This window comes from Alligator sinensis, unplaced genomic scaffold (assembly GCF_000455745.1).
Source record: "Alligator sinensis unplaced genomic scaffold, ASM45574v1 scaffold54_1, whole genome shotgun sequence".
NCBI lineage: Eukaryota > Metazoa > Chordata > Crocodylia > Alligatoridae > Alligator > Alligator sinensis.
The window spans coordinates 592,797-607,824 of NW_005841962.1; the positions used below are offsets into that span (position 1 = coordinate 592,797).

Genomic DNA, 15,028 nt, shown 5'->3' on the forward strand with positions numbered 1-15,028 from the left:
AGAGCCCTTTTCTCCCCAGCACCACCTGGGGTGACAAGGAACAATGGTCATAAGCTGATGGAGAATAGGTTTAGGTTAGAGATCAGAAGGCAATATTTTACAGTTAGGGTGGCCAAAATCTGGAACCAGCTTCCCAGGGAAGTGGTCCTCACCCCTACCTTGGGCAAATTCAAGAGGAGGTTGGATGATCACCTGTCTGGGGTCTTGTGAACCCAGCATTCATTCCTGCCTGTGGCAGGGGTCAGGCTAGATGATCTGTTCTGGTCCCTCCTGACCCTAACTACTATGAAACTATGAAATCTCCATCCCTGGAGGTTTTTAAGACGCAGGTAGACAAAGCTTTAGTTGGGTTGATACTGTTGGGGATGGTCCTACTTTGAGCTGGGGGTTGGACTAGATAACCTTCTTAGGTCCCTTCTAACCCACATTTTCTATGATTCTGAGTGTGACAGCAATAACTTTTCCTTCGTACGTGCTCAGGATTGTGGCACCCTTCTGGGGCAAAGGTATCACTCCAAGGGCTGGGCAGTACTATGAAATACAGCTGAGTCCTGATTTTTTAGTAAGTTCCTGGACCAAAGAATGAAGGGGTGAAAGCACCAGTAAGTCCTTAGTTAGCCAAATTTCCAATGAAGTAAGCAAACCTCAGGATTTGGCCCATAATTTGCAGTGGTTTTTTACAGGGCAGTAGGACTTCTAGTGGTAAAATCAAAGGAGTTGCTGTCCGTTTTTGTCTGTTGGAGGCAGGCATTCAACGTGATCACAAAATACTTGTTTAAGATCCAGACATTAAAAGTCAGGCCCCAGCTTTAATTACAGCTCTTAGTCACCTTCAGGGAGCTGGAATTTGCTGAATATGAAGAAATATATATAGTTATGTAATTGAGTTTCAAGAGTATGAAGGTAATGCCTGTCTCACCTGCAAGGGAAATAATTAATGAACAAAGGGAATACAAATCCCCTGCAGCTAACTGCTGACAGGCATCTACTCCCAAAACATCTAACAAAGTCAATTCCAAATTCAATAGTCTTAAAACTTCTCCCCGTTAACTTTAAACAAATGTGTAAGGAATTCTGTAATGCAAAAAAATGCCAAATGAAATATGAAACACATCAGCTCAGGAAAAAAATGCCCATTGAAAAAAGCCATAGGTATGTAAGGTGGAGAGGGGGTTAAGCAAAATGCAATACTGATGAGGTGTATACCTTGCTGGATGTATAGCCTAGTAAAATAGCATTAACAGAAAGTCTAATCCAAAATATCAAGCCTCTCTTCTAAATTAGGAATAAATTGCAATGACCTGATGTAGACTTGCAGGAATTAAATGTTTTACCTTAGTAAATGTACTCTGTAGAAGTAATGGGTTTCCATGGGCAGGAAAAGTGTGTGTGGCTCAGGAGAACCATTATTAACCTTTGAAATACTAGCATTTTCTAGATTGCCAGTCAAATGAATTCTTGGGGCAATGCGCATATGTATGTGGTAACTATAAAGGGGTAAATTTAAATTGCATTGGAACATCTATGGAATCGCATAGTTTGCCAAAACCCAAATAAGGTCATTTTCACAACTGCTGTAGTCTTAGAGGCTTAAAACTCCACTTGTCTTGCACTGGACCTTCTGCCCTGCAGAGTGACTACTACTGAAGAATGATTAGATCCCACAGAAAAGATACTATCTTCTTACAGCACCAGCTCAGTTTAAAAATTTGAAACTGTATATCATGCTGGGCCATCTTAAGTAGACAAAAGAGCAAAAACAGTGCTACATATATATCAATGTTTATTCTTTTTCACTTAATCATAATGCAAAGAGAAGGAATTGCATTATTATAATTAGGGATCCGTGAGACATGGGATGTGACAGCAGAGGTGTGTCAGTGCTGCCAATGAAGTTTTCTGACATGTTTTCATTCAGAGCCAAAATTCATTTGTGTTGGGGATCAAGGGAGCACAGGGGTATGTTTACATACATACACGTCTGCATTGGTGAGAGAGCGCTCATTAATTGCTCTTGGATGAGCAAAAGAAAAGTGTTTTATGTCTACAAAAAGGGGTACAAGTGGCATTCACTTTCAGTAGGATATTAAACTTGCATAAAACATGCCAGAAAATGGCTTGTCTTTATGAACTGATAGGTTTTTAAATAGGACTAATTATCAGCTCAGCTAAATGCTAATGCTAGGTAGCTTGTATAATATGTAACTAACATATTTACAAGATGCACGGGAAAAATCACTATTCTGAAATCTTCAGATAATTTATAAATCAGGCCATGACAATGATCTACTGGCCTACTAGTTCTCAAATGCATCTTGGGCTGTGTGCCACTTTTTACATTCATTATACTGCTGTGTGTACCTCTGATTCCTTGTTATGGGTAATAAAATAGTAACACTTTGGGTTGTTACAGCTACACTGCAACCTCTCCAACACCCTAAGATATATTATAGAGTTTTTCTCCACTTTTCATTTTCTTTATTTTCTTACATGTCTATTCCTCCTTTCTCTTATGCTTCTTTCCCATTCCTTCCTCTCACATATACTCTAGAAGTTCATCACCTATCCGCAGTTAAAGAAAAACTGTACTAGTACCATAAATCCATTACATGATTATGAAAGATGCATTAGACACTAAACTGATGCTACCCTTGAAGTTAGCTAAAACATTAAGAGCTGTCATTTTTTGTGAATCTGCCTAGTTCTTAGTATCACGCGCTATATAACACACTTTCTGCTATTATTTAGGGTCTGCACTTCAGTACAGGTCATTTCTTTAAAGGGAATCATCACTAGATACATTACACATACTGCTTTAGTTGCTAATACTGACAGAGTGTTAACCCTTGTATAAGACACACCTTCTGTTGTGAGGTGCTGACAACCTGAAGAGAAGATAACACAGAATATACTGAAATCCCAGGAGCCTAGATATATATGTACAGGAGGAAAAAAGGCTGTGGGCAGAAAAAAATGTTTAAAGAAATGTGACCTGACTTTATACCAGTGTAAATATGGATCCAGATGTACAGGTATAACACTGAGTCCTAAAACGGTGAAAGTAGCTTACTCTGAGGCTACATTACTACTTGGAAAGTTGGTATTAAATATGCAGTGATATAAGGTACTCTTATATGTGTGTTGTGTGTCTGTAACACTAGTTAATTTAATCTTTACTAGCTCTTTACTCACTGCAAACAGGCTATTAATAGCTCCAAAATAGTTGCCAAAAGTTCAACTTATTTATCTAGTTCAATTTACTATCCAACTTCAGGATTTGCCCAGTGTAACTGGATTTGCCTCTGTTTGCCCAGTATAACTTCTAGCCCTGACTCGCAAAAGTATTTCAGCACATAGTTAAATCTTATTAAATAAATGAGGTGGCAAGGATTTTTTGGGGATGATATATTTTATTGGGCCATCGGTATAGGTGGCAGGGACACAGACTTTCTAGTACCATGTACCCTTTCTTCAGGTCTCTAAGAAAAAAGGAAACATGGCAGACCTAAACAGCAGACAGAACAAAGACCTATACAGAACTCCATGTGTAAATAAAAACAGGATATATTACCAGGTTTCAGGGGTGTTGGTTATAGCTATGTTGGCCTAAGGACATAAAGCAGACAAGGTTCTTTAGGTAAATGAGACATCTTTTATTAGATTACCTAAATAGTTGGAAAAATTGTTCTTTGCAGTAGATGAGCCTATGAACTTCATTTCATAAATCTACTGGATACAAAAAAAATCATGGATGAAATATAGACATTGGATTTATGGCACATTATAACCTGTCTGGTATCTGACAATCCCAGGTAACTTCTCTACATTTTACCAGCTCATTCTATCACCAGGTCAACATTTCCTCTCTTCCTCCACCTCTACCCCACCCCTTTCTGCCTACCAGTCTTGCACCTATCATCTCTCATTTCCTCTCGTCTTCCCTGCCATGCATTTTCATTTTCACATTTTGCATATTTTCTGTTCCACCTAGGAGAGCACACAAACACCAGGAGACTCTCCCTATGCCTAAAGGAGGGTGTTTGTGCCCTAAAGCTTGCAAAGAACATTTTTCCAACTATTTAGATGGTCTAATAAAATATATCACATTTACCCAAAGAACTGTCTGGATATATTATCAGATACTTAACAGACAAGAGGCAATGTTTAGCTACCTGACAATCTCTCTTATATTCTGTTTTCATCTGCATAAAAAACCATTATGGCTACAACAGCACCCCAACACCACCATTACATCCACACTTAATTCTAAGCATGTGGTAAGGGATTTGCTAGTCTGAAGATTGCAAGGGACCAGTTTTTACACTTCTTTGCTCATCTTCTTGATATCTGAACTTTATTTTCTTACTGTTATACAAGAATTTCAAGAAGTATAAAAATATATTTTCCTCATAGTTTTTAATTGTGTTTAGATATGCTAATTATCATTCTGCCTACTAGCCTCCAGAAAAGTTGTTTCTATAATTAAAATTTTAGAGAGACATGATTAATAATTAACAATTTTTTAATTTATTGAGCTGCACTGGTGATTTAATTATGTCCCACTCATAGCTTTAAGTAGTTAATTTATGAACAATTTAGTGTTGAATATAGTGAACTTACTAATATAAGCAATATTCTGGTGCCCCCAAATTAAATCTTTACTATTATTACCATCCCAATGAAAGCAGGCCTCTGCTCTCCTTCTTGACTCTAAATACATTTTCTTCAGATGGCTACAGGAAAGATAATTCACTCAATTTCTTTATCAATAACTGCTAGCTAAATATAATTGCTAGACAATAAACTACCAGTTGATTTTAATATTCTCACTCCTAAGAATATAAGTTATAACTGGAAACTAGACCTGAAGATCTAATTCAGGACATTCTGTTTCCCTTTCACAAGCTCGGATCCAGAGCACTTCATTTAAGTATGTACTTAACTTCACACATGGGAGCAGAACTAATGATTCCAACAGCACCTGTGTAACATGCTTAAGGTTATATCCATGAACTGTTGTGTGGAATTTAGACCTTTGTCATTTTAATTTTCATGTCCATTCTAATAAATCACTAATTACCCCGGGAGAAACTGGGTGGCCTGGTTTTCGGCATGGGAAGTTTTCTTTTAGGTTATTTAATTGTGAGTATGGGTTTATATGGTGGGGAATCTGATTCATCCAGTTCAAAAATATCAGACGAATATTATCAATAATAGCACCCAGTACTAAAAACTGTTATTAGTCACCAAGTACCAACACTGGAGTTAGCAAAAGTTGATGTCAAAACTTGCTATGTGTTCAGTGAGTATGAGATCTGAACCTCAAATGCTTTCAAATCTTTTGTAGAACATTACTCAGTGTTTGAATCTGTGAAGAGTTTGGTATTTACGCTATATACATTTTGCACCGCTCTGCATGAATTATTCCAGTACTTAGCTGGAATAATTTATTGTCTGCACATTAAGAGCCTTTTGGGGAAGTGGCTACACACCCAAGTTTTAAACATAAAACAATGCATCTGCTAACATGAAGTCTCAGTGCAAAATACAGTATTAAGGAACATATAGATTTAGAATTAAACAGGTTATTTCTTTTAAATGAAAACATGGATGGATTAAAAACAAACACCCTCCCCACCCCCGCCCACTTCCTCAGATTTCAAGGGTAATTTGAAATTGAAAAATATAACTACTATCTTTTAAGGTTTAATAAAAAAAGAGATATGGATTAAAAATAATTCCTAGTTAACTCTTGATATATCAAATGTCTAGAATGAGTAAAATGGATACATTTTAAACAAAACACTTCACAAATTGCTAAGACAGAACATACAGCACAATGAAAATGCCCCAGACAGAGTGTGAAGGACCATGAGTCTGTAATGTGACAAAATATTTAAAATATTTTAAAAGTATATTTGCCCCTTATCTTTTTCAAGTTGTGTATGTTAATTTGACTATATATGGCAGAGTCTCATTTCGACTAAGTCCCTTTTCTATCACATTGGTAGTATAAAGGCCCTGAAATTAGATGTACATGTAAAAATATATGTTGCAATTAAACATAAAAGAGAATAGTTTCAAATTTGGGAACAGATTAAGATATAAAGGTCCTGATTCAGCCAAGTATTAAACCGAGCAGGAACTGTATCCTTAAGAAAGCACCTTTATACATATTTAAGTTTGATTTCATGGAAACTTAATTCTGAGCTCTTTTCTTGATGGATCAGGGCAGAACACTGAAGTAAAATAAATATTTAATTGAAAATACAGAAAATCTGATTCAGAGGCTAGACGATTATACACAGAAAAACATAGATTTCTGTATTTCAAACATAGGGCCACTGGCTAGATTTCCAAATTCAAATTTACTCCCTTAACTTCATTCATGCTAGCATCACCAAAATCCTACGTTAACAGAATCATTTATAAAATTATTTATCAGGCAGCTTGTAGGTATATCATGAGTCTAAGCCAAGTAATGATGAATGGCACTCAAGGTTGGTTGATCATTTTCCAACACTGTCTCTGGTAAAACAAATCACTGAGGCCACCAGGTGAGCTATTTTAATATACTATATATATATATATTGTGTTGCTGGGATTTCTGGCAATGACTTTCAGTGAGAGGACTTTTTAAAACACCATAAAGGATATATCTTCTATATTATTGTACAATTATGAGTTAACAATTTACACTATCTAGAAATGCTAATGTGGGCCAGTAGTGTACTCTCTGGAATTAAAGTTAATGTCAATACTACAACTATGGCAGGGCAACCAGGGTAAATGCCTTAAGTGCTGATTTGGGGCAGTCTGGGGATGGGAAGGGGCAAAAAAACTGCTGGTTATCACCAGCAGCTGCAGATCGCATCAGCAGCACAATGGCAACCAGAAGTCGCCAGCTGTGCTAGGCACCGTGTTGTGTTGCCGCTGATTCATGTTGTTCTCAAATGTATTTGCAGAAAGAGAGACTGAGAATAGTCTTGTCAATATATATTCATATATAAGTATGTCTTATTTATCTATATTGGTTTTTATGTGGGACCTTAGAGGAGTGGCATGTGAGTGCTCCTTGTTTTTATTAGATAGGAAGGTGGTGTTTCTCATTAGAGTACAATTATGTGGTACAAAGAGCCATAAAGTATTTGATGGCTGGCTGCCACATACAGTACATGTTTTATTTAATTTCACTGTTACTTGTAGAAGGTTATGGGTTTTATTGTTGTACCTGCATAGAGACTGAGAGCAAGGGCAAGATTTTCAAAGTGGTAAGTGATTTTTGATGTATCAAGTGAAGCGAAGTGGTTAAAATCATTCATTGCTGCTGACAATCTTGGTTTGAAGTCATCCTAGTGTGAGAAAAAAACCCTCAACAAACCAAATAACCAATCTGTTATACCTGCACATATGATCTGCACCATAAATTGTGTTGTGTGTTTCTTTATTGTCCAGAACATTAGGAAATACATTTACAGTGTCTTGGATGGGTTTGCAGTATTGGTAGTTAAAAAATGTTCTTTTTCACTTGTGAAACAAGAACACTGGGTATAGACATCTCTGAATGAAAATAAACATGCACAATTACCATGTATTTCCTTTTCAGTGGTAATTTTTTTCTCACAATAGTCACAGATGAGCCTAAAAATAATAATTTCTATTGGTGAACATTGAAGTTTCATTCATTTGGTTTGTTATTTCATTTTTGTGTCTGTGGACAGACTCATACATTACAGGAAAAAAACCTTGGACTTGACCAATTTAAGTGTGGTTAGATTATATCAAGAGTTCTCTCTGGGAAGAAAGCGCTTGCAAATTTTTAGTTAAAATACAGTCTGTTTTATTGCATTATTTTACCTATCTCTAATGTTATACTATGTCATTTTTACTAACAATTTATTTTGAAGTACAATTGCTTCCAAAGATCTATAGACTTGTTTTATCTAATAGCTTTTATAAATGGTGTTTAATGTGACTATAATCATTTTACTAAATCCTGAATATTTTTAGAACCTTATTTTTTATATAAATTGACTGTTTCTCTTTCATTTATAACCTATTGCTATTTTTTCTTAGCCACTAATTATTTCATGTATAAAATTCATCTTTTCCATCCCTAATGACAATGGCTAATGATGCCATGACTTGAAGCAATTACTGTTAAAAAGTTTTCTCCGCAGATGAACACCTATTCCTTTTTTCCATTCCAGTATCAGACTGGTTTATGTCTATAGCACTGAAGCATTTTGCAATCAGTTTAACAATCAGAGACTATTTCTCATTGTCTGAATATTGCTGATGAGACGCAGAATCTTACTCTTTCAGACTTTACAATACTGCTCAACCCCATTCATTCAGCCTCTGAAGCATACAGATAAATGAGTTTTCGGATGAACTAGAAATATTCTATTGTATTAAAGCAATAATGCTCAACCAGGATGCTACTGCATCTTGGGGTGCCTTGAGATCCTTTCAAAGGTGATCTGGGGTGCTACACAATGTTAGCACTGTTAGATGTGCAAACATGATTCACAAGATAAACCCAGAGATTTCAAATAGTAATCCACTGCCGTGTCTAGAGGAGTGCAGAAGTTTGGTTCCCTGGGGACAAGTAGCAGGAACACACCTTGTGCCACTGCTGCTTGTCCCTGGGGAACGCCTGTGCCACAGCAAGTTACCCAAGTTACCCTGGCACACAGCAACGCTGGCTCCAGCAGCTTTACCTGGGGTCCTGGGGGCTGGGGAAACTGCAGCTGCAGGGCTCCTGGCCAAGCTCTGGTTTTAAGCAGTGCACATTGCCACCATGTGCACCACCCTGCTTTTTTAAGGTGCAGGGTTTTTTGACCCCAGGATCTCCCAGGGTCAAAAAAATCCTCTGCATTACAAGGTAGCAGTGCAGGGAATGCTTGAACGTGCAGTATGTGGCACCACAGATGGGTCTGTGGTGCCATACATCCACAGCTGCACTTGTTTGGGCGCAGCCCATGGATGTGTCCTCATGAGCAGGAACGTACGTTCCACAGGGACAACTAGCAGCAGCACATATTTGCGCTGCTGCTAGTTTTTTCTGAGGAACACCCCAGCACATATGCTCTGAAGCATGGCAAATTGCCCCAAGTGGGATAGGGGATGCTGGGCTGGACCCAGCAGCCTTACCTAGGGATCCAGTAGTGGCAAGGCGGGAACACGGAGCCTGACCAGTAGCCAGAGTGTAGAGTATATAAAATAAAATCTTGCTTTCTTTTTTGCATGCTAGAGATATGACTTGCTGTGACATCCAGTGACTCTAGGCATCCTATTAACAGACTTATTAGATATAATTTTTAAAATTTAAAATACTCTAAATAATATCCATACCATACTATAAAAGGGAGTTTCTTGTTTCAGATCAGGCCATGATACAGATATTGTTGCAAACAAAATGAGCTATGCCAAAGTCAATGGTTTCATTTTGCAGAGGTTTGGGTGTATATTTTGTGTTTCACTTAAGTACACCAGAAAGCTCCTTTGATTTTTTGGTTCACTGAACCCATGAGGCTCAAACCACACTACTGTATTTTGCCTGCTTGTGGACCAAAACAGATGAAATCCTGATCCCTTTTGCTTTTCTTTTGTGAAATAAGCAATTAAATTTTCCATGGAACAGAAATTTTAATTCTCACACAGAAACCTGGATTATCAGGATATCTGGGCTTGATGTCAGCTAAATGAACTAGAGCTTATAGATGAAAACCTTATGTTTTGTTTATGTGTGCTAGAGATGTGACTTGCAGTGAAATCCAGTTAGTTCCTCCCCTAGGTAATCTTAATTATTATTAATTAACATTTTTATGAAGCCTCATAAATGTGAATAGTGCCTTAGATCTTCTCTCATAACTTACTGGTAATATTGCTGAACACCCCCCCCCCCAGGAAGATGACTGGTTGTGGCTTAGCTTTTATATTTACAGGAATAAGCTATACAGCAACAGGTCCATTTATAATGAATAACTATGTCTACATAAAGTTAAACTGCTTTAAGTATTTCAATTGTTAAACTTCTAGCAGTGCTAACACTGCGTGTAAATGAGTCCTTAAATTCTTGTTTCTTTCCTTGTTTGAATGTTCACCAGAGTGTACTACCAGTGGTATTAAATAGTAAATATGTAATACAATTTTTTCTTGCTTAGATTCATAGTCTTAAGGCACCTGCCAGACGTTACATATATTATGCAATTAACTGGTTAACCACGCAATACATTTAGACTGACCACACGTGCAAAGTAATTATCATGCCATTCAAACGTCCATCCAGCTATAAAAATAACCAATCAGCTATGAAGTTAGTGCTTGAAAATGTATAAAAACTTTACAGCAAGTATCTATCCAGCTTTAATTCGAACATGTGGCAGGTCCCCAGGTTTGACCATCAAATGTTCTGATACAAACATATCAGCACATCTGTTTCTTTCACTCCTCTTTGAGGGAATGTTTCATTAGCCAGCAAATGGAAATGTTTTTAAACAAAGTACTTGGCATACACTTATATGCAATATATGTAAACTCCTCCCCCTTTACAGTGAAAATAAAACTGGCACTCACTATCACCTTTTTGAGCTTTGGCATTTCTGTGTTGCTACAAAATGTGTACCACATATACCAGGATTGCTGTCTACAGTTATTTTTTAAATGAATCACTGTACAACAATGCTATAGAGAGCCAATTAAAAAATACCTAAATGAAGTTTACAAGGTACTCAGATAAATTTATTTGAAAGAAGGAGGAAGATATTTGAAATCAATAGAATATGCATAATCAAGACTAGGGCCCCAAGGGATTTTATTTTACTGATTTTTTTTTTTTTTTAGTTTTAGTGAAGTTTTCATTTCATTTAATATTTATTGGCAGAGAAGTGTCAATGATGATTATACTGGGAGAAAACAGAAATATGGATAAATAAATAAATAGAAATATCGTATGCTTTTATTGTCAAGGATGTGGCTGTCATGCAGCTTAGTTCCTTTACAAAATCCAGTTTCAAATAAAGAATCATTTGTAAACTGTTGTAGAATCAGGTAGTTAGTTCTGTGTACACAAGCACACCAGGAAAGATGTTTTAGTTGCATTTGTAAATGCAAGTGTAATGAAAATAGCCAGGCTTTGAAACGTGCAATTCAGTAAGGGCCATGAAAGAATTCATGGGCATACTGATGATATTTCTTGGCAACAGACACTCCATTACTGTACAGAAGTCAATTTAAAATGACTGATTTGTTCAAGTGTGTGTCAAGTTATTTGTAGATCAAAACTTTCTTTGCTTGCAATGATACCTGCAGCTAATATTGAACTACTGTAGCCAGCAACATGTAGTCATTAGTATCATACTGTTAAAACACCTTCTTTAGACAATTCTGTTAGCAAACATGGTTATTTACCTGTCATAGTCTTGGCAAATCTCCCCCACAGCTACCAATGCTTTCAGGTACTCATTGGGTTGATAGGGGTGAATATAGTGCAGTGAGCAGCTGTTCCTGGGATCACCGTTTGATGCTGTGAAATCTATAGCTACCTGGAAAACAGGAGGAAGAGTAGCATTAGGTAGTTGTTTCATGTATAGGTATCACGATTATATTTCTTTATCAGAAGCAGGTGCTTATAAAAAGCTCTAAAAGAAAAACTGAACTTAATCAATTTAAGCTTACAATAACACTTTAGTAGCACCACCATATATAGAATTGAAATCAGCATCAGCAGAATGATCATTCTGCATTACAATATGTTTTTTTAGCTAGCTATAATAGGTGATGTACAATATTATACATAATGTATATGAACCCAGCTTGCTTTTTCTTGAACTTCATTACTTAGTTTATCTAGCTTACTTTTAATTTACATTATAAAATCAACTCAACCAAATCTAACTTTTGGTATTTTATTTAGAGAATGCACTATTATAAATCTATCTAACTAATTAGCCTTATGTTCCGGAGCTCAATTAAATTTTTCCCATTCACATGCTTCCAGATCCATACATCTGTGCCTAGTAAAATGTCCCAGAGTCAAAATCCCTATTAAAAATATAAATTACAGCTCCAGATAAGGTCAAATTCCTTCCTTCATTTTTAGTTGCTGCTAAAACTTGCTATGATTTTAGTAATAATAGTAATTAGTCCTTATAGAGTTCTTTTCATCTTCAAAGAATTCCATAACCATTAACTAATTAACCCTCCCTATTTTGGAGATAACAGGAAGCTTGAAGGTGAGCTTCAGGGCAAAAATAAAACTCGAGTTAAGCACAGATTTTTGCGCTAAATGCACCCACCATACATTGCATGAGACATTCAGCAGAACAGAATTTTAATAAACATTTTCAAAACTATTTCTTTTTTGGAATTCTCTTTGTACTTCCTAAATCACTAAGGATATCCCGAAACACATCAGTCTTGTGACATTGCAATCATTGGCTGCAAGAGCTGGAATGGCATTTCTGATATTTGTGATGCTGCATTCTAGAATCTCTTAAGTGAACCAGTGAGAATGAAATAAATTCACAAAAGTAAAGAGCAATTTAAAACAATCCTATAATTAAAGCTTATTTCTATAACATTCCTTTTCTTCCCAAAACCTGTTACTTACATGGATATTCAGCTCTCAGTTTGGTTTGTACTGTTATTTTGCACTTCACCTTTACATGACTCATCCAAGGCTACAAAAGAAATTACTTCATATTTGAATCTATAAAGAGAAAGTTCCTGGCTTCCCTCTAGGTTGCTCACTTAACATGCCAGATTCTTCCTATTTCAAAAAGAAAGATCTCTCCTGCATGAAAAGCCTCCCAAGATGGCGGCCACTCCTGCGGACCAGGAGTAGACCAGGGTGATGGTTTGGGAAAGGCATGGGAAGCAGAGGAGAGGGGAGGTTGTAGGCTGGAATACCTGTTCACTCCCCCTCTCAGGAAGATTTCTAGCACTATAAATTTCTCAAAGACTCACAGTGTTAGAAATGAACACCTGTCCACGCCTACAACCATTTGCCATCCAGAACTTGGCCTTTCTATCATGAACTCCTGCAAGTTATTAACTGGGGGATTTGAGAGAGTGCTCCGTATGGGAGAGCATGCTTATTAGGGCTATGCCGAAGCGTTGGTTGCTGATTCGATTCAGCAGAGATTCAGCCTGATTTGGTGGCTGAATCTCCGAATCCAAATTAAATCAGGAGACCCTTTAATCTCTCTGAATTGAATCAGAACCCTCCAAATTGTTTCAGAGAGATTCGATGATTCGGACATAGACACAGCTTTAAAAGTTTTTTTCTATATACCTCAAAGTACCAGGTGGCTCATGAATGCTGAGATGTTGGGGCAGGTGGAGCATCCCATGGGAGCATGGGGGGTGGTCCCCAGCGCGCTTGGCAGCAGACCCAAAAGTGGACCAGAAGCACTTTCAGTTCACTTCTGGGTCTGCCACAGACCGTGCGAGGGACCCTCCCTCTGCTCCCCACCCCGCAGCTTGGCGACTGGTGCCTCCTGGGTCTGGGGGGGCACCCGGGGTCCCCTCCACAGCCAATCACCAAGCCGGGGAGGTGTGGAGCCCCCCCACGCCCCTGTGGGATGCTCCATCTGCCCCACTATTTCAGCATTCATGAGCCACGCCTGGTACCTCAAGGTATTCAGAAAAAACATTTAAAGCTGTGTGTATGGCCAAATAGCAGATTCTCTGAATCAGCATCGAATCTTCAGATTCAGATTTGGCTGAATCAAATCACTGCCCCCTGATTCAGGCAGAATCCGAACTGAATGTGGCCTATTTCACACCCCCCTAATGCTTATTGCTTAATCTGTCTCTTTGTCCAGCAATGGTTTCTGCTCACATTTGGATGTGTTCTAAAAAACAGTGTTTCTTGTGTGACACACAGGAATTTGCAGGATCAAGGCCTGTGGAACAATATTTTTAAAAGCAGCTGTATATAATTAGGATTCTGTAGCTGTACATAGGTAACTAATTCAGTGGCCTGACTTTCAAAAGTACTGAGAGTATCACAGCTACCAGTTTTTGTGGGTACTTAGCACTTGAAAAATCAGGCTACCAATGTAGCTGTCTCACTTCATTTAGGAACTTAACTTTAGGCTTTTACTTTTGAAAATCTTGGTTCATATGATTATTTACTAATGTACTTGCATTTACTCTGGAATGCAATTAAAAATATTTTTCATTGATTTTAGGGTGATGATTGTTGTTTGTAATCCCTGTAAAACACGAACATTTTCATGCGTACCAGAGAAGTTGGGAACAGCTCTTAAAAAGTGTTTGTAGTGGCCTTTTTCACGGATAATCTCAAAACAGATTCTTAATGAGGTTGAAGTAAAATGCACCAGAGGGAACTGAGCTAGTCCTGCCATCTTGCAATGGCTGTTTGCCAAAGTCATGTGGTGCTTTTTAACTGAAAGTGATAGCAGCATATAGGAAGCAGTGAGTTCTATAAGCAAGGCAGAAAGTCTGTGGTTAGTGTTTGGGGTGAGAAGAAAACCTCAATGTAACATGTTACTTTGTTGGAAAGTGTCTCTGTAGTATAGATGTTCTCAGTGCCTGTGTATGTATAAACCACAAATACCTTAATTTCCTATTGCAATGTTTTTATGCAGCTGATCATTTTTCTCCATGGTACAATATTTTCAGTACATAGAAAAGGAACACATCTTTTCAATTCCATCACTAACTACAATTACAGCTCTTTTGCAAATGCATTATATACTTCCTTTGCATACAGTAAGGTCTTTAAAAGTGGTCAGGCTTTTAAAAAATGAGCCTCAAAGGATGCTAGGAAGATGGCTCCCTTCAATTTTCTGCAAGAAACAAAGCTACTCCTTTCTTGATGCATTGCACTGCAGCTGTTTGGTTTTGATCCCTTTCTATCTTAGCTTCTTTAGTGGAGAACTTCTAGGGAAGGGTGGAATTATATTTTCAATGGTGCCAACCTAATAGCATGTAGCACCTCTAGCTTTGTAATGCTTTAGGCTGCGGATCAGGGCTATGTGTATGCATGTAGGGA

The 15,028-nt window shown here is 37.5% G+C and overlaps 1 protein-coding gene across 4 annotated transcripts in view; it reads right to left on the reverse strand.

Annotated features, from left to right (window-relative positions):
- The window catches only part of CPNE4 (copine 4), a 350,544-nt gene that overhangs the window by 41,406 nt on the left and 294,110 nt on the right, over nucleotides 1-15,028 (reverse strand). For all 4 annotated transcript variants that reach the window (XM_006020621.3, XM_006020620.3, XM_006020622.3 and 1 more), the window contains exon 11: nucleotides 11,416-11,549. In XM_006020621.3, the coding sequence (XP_006020683.1) occupies nucleotides 11,416-11,549 (134 nt within the window). The remainder of the gene's footprint in view (nucleotides 1-11,415; nucleotides 11,550-15,028) is intronic.